Here is a 7340-nt window from a genome sequence, read left to right as displayed (position 1 = left end):
GGTAGCAGCACCCACACTAATTTGGCAGAAAAAAAAGTGGTTCCATATAAAAACCCAGGAGAGGTGAGTGGGGACCAGTTCATAATAAGCTGGACACTGTGCTAAAGAGATTTGATCTTTTGAAAGATTTTAGTTGTGGAATTGAGCTTTACTGGATGGGTAAGACTTTATGGGAAACTCTGAAATAACATCCATTTATCTAGCCAAACCTAAAAGCAATCTTTCTCTTAGAGGATTTTCTGGAAGTCTCATACATTAAAAACATGATTATTTGATGTGCTTATGTGTTTACATGGATTAGTTAATGAGTCAGTTATTCTTCCAAATGGATTACCTTTGTGAGTGAAAAGCGGTACTAGCTGGATTGGATATTGGAAAAGTAGGAATAAATTAAGACAGTCCCACACAAACCAGGACACATGGCCAACCAACCTTGACCCAAGTGGGTTGATGGCCCAGGTGGAGAAATCATTGTTCCTGCTCTCTGGGAGCTCATATCCTGAGGAAGGAGGAGTAAGTGTGATGTGATCAAATGTTCTGTGATGGTGATCTCCATATTTGGGAATGAAAGTGGGGGTGGACTTGGATTTCCTGTCCTTCCATGTGGGTTAAAATAAGAGCTCAGAACCCTGATAGCACCCAAAACTCTGTCTCATCTTGAAAGACTCTCCGTGACTGTGTGACACAGGTCACTGGACAAAGAAATTCTGCTGCCTATTTGTCTTGGGAAGTCTGTAAACATGAAGCTGTTTCTGGTTCTCATTATTCTGCTGTTTGAGGTACCCAAAGGTAATGTGTCTAAATGTACCATGAAATTCTAGGAAATATTACTAGTCACAGGAATGGGGGCAGGGCCTTCAAGATTATTGATATCTTGCTGGTATCATCAAAAGTACTCACTGTCTTCGGACCCTGACTTGAGTCTGTGTCTTAGAGGACAGCAACCAGGGAGGTAAGAAACCAGGGCTGTACTATCAGAAGTCCTCTCCAAAGACAGGAAGGAATCCATCATCTAGAATTACCTTTACAATGTTGGACATAGTTCTCACCCAGGAATCTGGCCATCTCGTTTTCCATTTTCCAAATTCATTTTCAGCCTACACTAAAACAGTAATGTGAATAGTACAAGCTTTGGAGTCTTGTAGATGTGAGGTTAAAATATGTCCTCATCATGGTCTAGTTGTATGAAATGAGTTAATTATTCCCTCTGAAAATCAGTTTTCTCATCTGTCAGGTGAGTATAACGACTCAATTTCATAATGATTTTATTTCATGTGAGGATTACATGAGCTTACAAATGTGAAGCACCAAATTCATGGTGAGAGCTCTGTCAGTGAGAGTTCCCTTCTTCTTTGCTCTTGTAGGAAGGTAGGTTGTCTTTTTGTGGTCTTAAAAATATCTTTTTGTAAATAGATCTGCAATGAACATTGTGGTACATGACTCTTTTTGAATTATGGTTTTCTTAAGGTATATGCCCAGTACTGGGATTGCTGGGTCGTATGGTAGTTCTATTTTTAGTGTTTTAAGGAACCTCCATACTGTTCTCCATAGTGGCTGTATCAATTTACATTCTCACCAAAAATGCAAGAGGATTCCCTTTTCTCCACACCCTCTCCAGCATTTATTGTTTCTAGAGTTTTTGATGATGGCCATTCGGACTGGTGTGAGATGATATCTCATTGTAGTTTTGATTTGCATTTCTCTAATGTTCATTGCAGCTTTATTTACAATAGTCAGGACATGGAAGCAACCTAAGTGTCCATTGACAGATGAATGGATAAAGAAGATGTGGCACATATATACAATGGAATATTGCTCAGCCATAAAAATAAATGAAATTGAGTTATTTGTAGTCAGGTGGATGGACCTAGAATCTGTCATACAGAGTAAAGTAAGTCAGAAAGAGAAAAACAAATACAGTATGCTAACACATATATATGGAATCTAAAAAAAAGGTCATGAAGAATCTAGGGGCAAGATGGGAATAAAGACGCAGACCTACTAAAGAATGGACTTGAGGACATGGGGAGGGGGAAGGGTAAGCTGGGACAAAGTGAGAGAGTGGCATGGACATATATACACTACCAAAGGTAAAATAGATAGCTAGTGGGAAGCAGCCACATAGCACAGGGAGATCAGCTCGGTGCTTTGTGACCACCTAGAGGGGTGGGATAGGGAGGGTGGGAGGGAGGGAGACACAAGAGGGAAGAGATATGGAGATATATGTATATGTATAGCTGATTCACTTTGTTATAAAGCAGAAACTAACACACCATTGTAAAGCAATTATACTCCAATACAGATGTTAAAAAATATATCTTTTTAACCTTCAAAGATGCTCCTTGGTTCTGGAATTTAGAATAAGGAGAGCCTGGAGGGGTGGGATGGGGAGAGTGGGAGGGAGGGAGACGCAAGAGGGAAGACACATGGGAGCATATGTATATGTATAGCTGATTCACTTTGTTATAAAGCAGAAACTAACACACCATTGTAAAGCAATTATACCCCAATAAAGATGTTAAAAAAAAAAATAGATAGCTAGTGGGAAGCAGCTGCATAGCACAGAGAGATCAGCTTGGTGCTTTGTGACCACCTAGAAGGGTGGGATAGGAAGGGTGGGAGGGAGATGCAAGAGGGAGGGTATATGGGGATATATGTATACATAGAGCTGATTCACTTCATTATACAGCAGAAACTAACACAACATTGTAAAGAAATTATACTTCAATAAAGATGTTAAAAAAAAAAAAAGAATAAGGAGAACCATGTCTTTTTTCTTCATCTTTATTCTGTGGGCTTGTTCACATTTGCGTACAAGGGTAAAGAAAGAATTGGAAAAGCAGATTTAGGACCTCAATGCAATGCTCTGAATAGGTAACATTTTGAATGTCTGGGAAGACAGGCATACATGGAATTGAGTTTGATCCCTGGACAACATGTTTATCTGAGATCAAAAGGAGGATGGAGAGAGAGAGAGAGAAAGAGAGAGACAGAGAGACAGAGAGAGAGAGACAGAGAGAGGGAAAGAGAGAGAGAGAAGAGATGGAAGAGTCAGGTTGTGAAAAAATCATAGAGGCTGAATGAGGGAAGTTTTCAACAGCAATAAATGCTGAGACCCCTGAGGTATTGGCAAAGGGAGTTTTCTGCTGTCCATCTCAGTGAGTGTGAAACCCAATTACACTGTTAACTTTAAACGTTCTATCTGTGATGTTCTTTTAAAAGTTAATTTGGCTTTGAATTGTGCCATGGTGACAAGTTGGTACTCTCTGGGGACACTGGACTGTGGTAGGGCTGACAGGATGTTGGCTTTGGGTATTGGCTAGGAACCTGGGGTTTTGGATGTCTTAACTTGGGATGATTTTCAAGGAGGAGGCTCTGAGTTTTCTCTTAGCATAAGGTTCACTTTGGGACCACAGGATGTCATAGTTTGTGGGGAACCACATAACTTCTTCTCTGCCTCAGGAACTAATCTTGTTCATTGCTGTTTCCTGTGCATAGATGCAGCACGACACAGAAGATGCTTTAGTAGCATATCAGGTTACTGCAGGAAGAAATGCAAACTGGGAGAAACATATGAAATAGCATGTGTAAATGGAAAATTATGTTGTATTAATGAAGATGAAAAGAGACAATATCAACAAGTCATAGAGCCACCTGCACCTTCAAGGAAGCCTGATTTGGAGTTGGACTATGCTATCTTACCCACTGTCACACTTAGCACAATTTCACTATAAACCAAGCACTTGTTCCATTGGTCTCCACTCTTCTTAAACCAAAAGTGCCACCTAATCCAACAGGGAAGGGCAAAAGATTTATCTACTTCTTTTGTGAACTTGATTCTCTGCATAATAAAGTCCTATGCTAACCTGGATTTATTTGTTAATGTATTCACTCATTTTTTAACACTTCAAACATAAGTGAATATTTTTCATGTTCTAGGCATTATAGTAGCAACATGGGTGATACAGATATGAAGTGAACACGTTAGTAGAGGTGGCAGTTAGCCCCTCCATTTTCTATTTGAGGTAATGTTTCATAGCATTTCATGTTACTCTTTTTAATGAAGTTTCTTAGGTCTAAGCAGATCTGAATGTCCTGGCTTTGTGTGTGTGGGAATGAATACAGAGGGTTTGGCTAACAGCTAAGAATTCATTAGGGGAAGGCAAGACATTTGAATATTTTCACAATCGTTATTGGGGCAGGTCTAATGGGCAGTGATGACAGCTAGTGATAATTCCAGTACATCATTTGAAGCTCATTTAACGTGCATGCTTTATCTCCTTTTTTAGTAGCAATTTGAACTAAGTTGTGTCCATTTGACACAATTAGGCAAATATTACTCGTAGGATCTTTGAAATCATTTCATAGTCTGTTGGTTTCAAAAGTGTGAAATTTATAAACTTTTAGCTATTCAGATGAATAAGGTCTGGGGTTCTAATGTAAAATATGGTGACTATAGTTGACAATTCTGTATTCTATAATTGAAATTTGCTGAGAGAGTAGAACTTAAGTGTTCTCACCAAAACAAACAAACAAACAATTTGAGGCAATGGCTGTATTAATTAATTAGATGGGGGAGATTCTTTTCATAATGTATACATATATCAAATCATCACGTTACACACTTTAAATACCTTACAATTTTGTAAGTCAAGTATACCTCAATGAAGCTGAAATTAAAAAATTAAAGAAATAGTGTGAAATTTAAAGCCTTATAAATTGAGAAGGACATATTTAAAAAGCTCTTCAGGAACTAGATAAAATTTCAGTAAGTCATGACCATAACAAATGCTCTCCAGATGAACAGAACCGAAACTTTTGTGGTGACATCCATTGATGTTCCTTGCTTGAAGTATTTGTCATAAATAACTTTCATGGAGCTAACATTTACTCATCTTGGATAAAGAAATCAATGAGCCTTATCCCTCTATGTGCAGCTCACCATATTGTTTCACTGAGAGGACAGAGAGACAAATATTTAGATGGATAGGTCACTATTTTAAGAGCCTACAAGGACCTTCCTTTTAGTAGTTGTGGCTTTTGGGAATTCTGGAGAAGTATGTAGCAAACAAAGACTGGACTGGATTATAAAATTTTAGAATTTTTTGTTGATTTCACACCATGGAAGCTAATACATGGCCATATCAACCTAATTCTCATGGAAGCTAATACATGGCCATATCAACCTAATTCTCATGGAAGCTAATACATGGCCATATCAACCTAATTCTCAGAGGAGTTTTAAAAAAGGCTTTAAAAAGCCCTTTCTGTATGGCAGCACTTCACAAGCTCCTCTGCTTTTCAGTCCTCCATCACTGTGGATCATCAGAGGCATTTTTAGGGAGGGTCCATTTGGGCACTATAACATGAAGATGGGTCTTACCCATTGTCTTTATATGTGTCCTCTACTCTGCATAAGTCCTTTGATAGATTAGATACGAGAATCTATTTTGGCTTAAGGTGGTATCAGATCAACCAGTGAAGTGTCTTCTGAGTAGGGACAGCGGGGTATAATAAACAGAACAGATAATTAAGCCTTGAATTCTATTTTGACGGGATGCATCTACTTTTTGCTTTGACTTTTGCCCTATTATCCTCCTTGTATCCCTGCCATACTCATAGGAGAAGTGGGTGTGGTTTGTATTGTTAGATGCATGTTTATTTGTCTGCCCTATTTTTATATGCAAAATTCAATGAAAATCCCATGTTTTTGTTATGCTCCCTTTGGTATAGGCTGTATTATGGGTACCTTGTTTTTCTTGGATCTGTCTTATAGCATTCTCTAAAATCTTATTCACAGAACATTTTTAAATTGCCAAATGTTCTAGGTAAAGTTTTCTACTTAGTGTCAGCAATTGGAACCACCCATCTCCCTAGGAGTCTTGGACAATACTCATGAAAGCTGTCAGAGATATTAATCATTTCCTATCCACACTCACCTCTTCTTAGAAAATTTGCTCATAGCCCTCCTCAGGGAACATGTAACCAAGCAGGACCTCATGGGGCCTTCCTGGGACAGACATCCTCTTCCATGTCTTCCACCTGCCCTTTATTTGTAGAAAAACTTTAGCCTCCTAAGCCTTCCCTGAGTTCCAAAGAGCAAGTTTAATCAGAGAATTGGGAAAATGCATAAACAAAGGAAAACGGTCAAGCAAGACAAAATAATATTTTAGCCATTAAACAAAATCAAGGACCTTTAATTCTTCCTCAAGGGCTATAGATAATATTCTGAGCCATATTCTTGAGCTGTTTTGCTGATGCTGAAATCTCCACCAGGTGGAACAGTAGTTTGCCCACAAGCATGTAGATCCCAGACTGGCTGGAACCAGAAGGTTGATGATGTTGACTCCCAGTTGCCTCACCACCAACCAATCAGAAGAATGTCCATGAAAGCTGATCAAACACCCTCCAACCCTCTCCTTCACCCAGTCTTTAGAAACCTTTCCCTGAGGGCAATCAAGGAGTTTAAACATTTTATGCATACTCCTTCCATGGCCTTTCAATAAACGTTGCATTTTCCTTCACCACAACCCCATGTCAGCAGACCCAAGGTTGGTTTGGTAACATATCTATTTCTATGGGCCCTGTCAAGAAAGTAGATACTCCTGTTATCTTGGCTATATGTAGCTGAATTATGGTATGTCACTAAATTAAAATATAGTCAATGACTTTGAAGTAGTAAAATAAAAATTTAGCAAAATATCTGTATTCTTTAGTGAAGAATAGTGGCATGGTAAGCCTTACCATGCTGGGAAAGAATAAAAAAGAGCACATTTCAAGTAACACAGTTGATGACTTGCACAAACACACATCACATTCCCCAGAGTTTGCGTGTGGCCTATCTTTATTTTTTAAGTCTTTATTTTAAAAGAGTGCAGTGAATAACTGGACATCATCAAAATTGAAAACTTCTGTGCTTCAAAGGACACCATGAAGAAAGCAAAAAGACAATCTACAGAAAGGGAGAAAATTTTTTGCAAATCATATATCTGATAAGGGACTTGCATCTAGAATATATAAAGAACTATTGTAACTCAATAATAAAAGACAAATAACCCAATTTAAAAATGAACCGAAAATGGCCCCCATCTTTCTCACACTTGTTAGCCAGCAGTGACTCTGGGAAGTCCACATATTGCCACACGTTACTGTTAGTGATCACGTGCCTGGCATGGCTCTGGAAGACAGGGACCTTAAAGAGCCACAATGGCTAAACATGGTGATAATGAAAAACTGGCTGCTCTGGAGGCCAAAATCTGTCATCAAATTGAGTATTGCTCTGGTGATTTCAATTCACCAGGAGACAAAATTTTAAAGGAACAGATTAAATGTGGATGAAA

The 7340-nt window shown here is 38.6% G+C and overlaps 1 protein-coding gene across 1 annotated transcript; it reads left to right on the top strand.

Annotated features, from left to right (window-relative positions):
* Nucleotides 1–740: 740 nt before the first annotated feature.
* Nucleotides 741–3734, top strand: DEFB128 (defensin beta 128). Its single transcript, XM_032606077.1, has 2 exons — nt 741–789; nt 3499–3734. Exons 1-2 carry the CDS (start codon nt 741–743, stop codon nt 3732–3734), a joined length of 285 nt encoding a protein of 94 aa, XP_032461968.1.
* Nucleotides 3735–7340: the final 3606 nt, after the last annotated feature.

Source organism: Phocoena sinus, chromosome 15 (genome assembly GCF_008692025.1).
Source record: "Phocoena sinus isolate mPhoSin1 chromosome 15, mPhoSin1.pri, whole genome shotgun sequence".
Classification (NCBI taxonomy): Eukaryota; Metazoa; Chordata; class Mammalia; order Artiodactyla; family Phocoenidae; genus Phocoena; species Phocoena sinus.
Note: the sequence above shows the minus strand (reverse complement) of the source record. Positions and strands in the feature narration are given on the sequence as shown.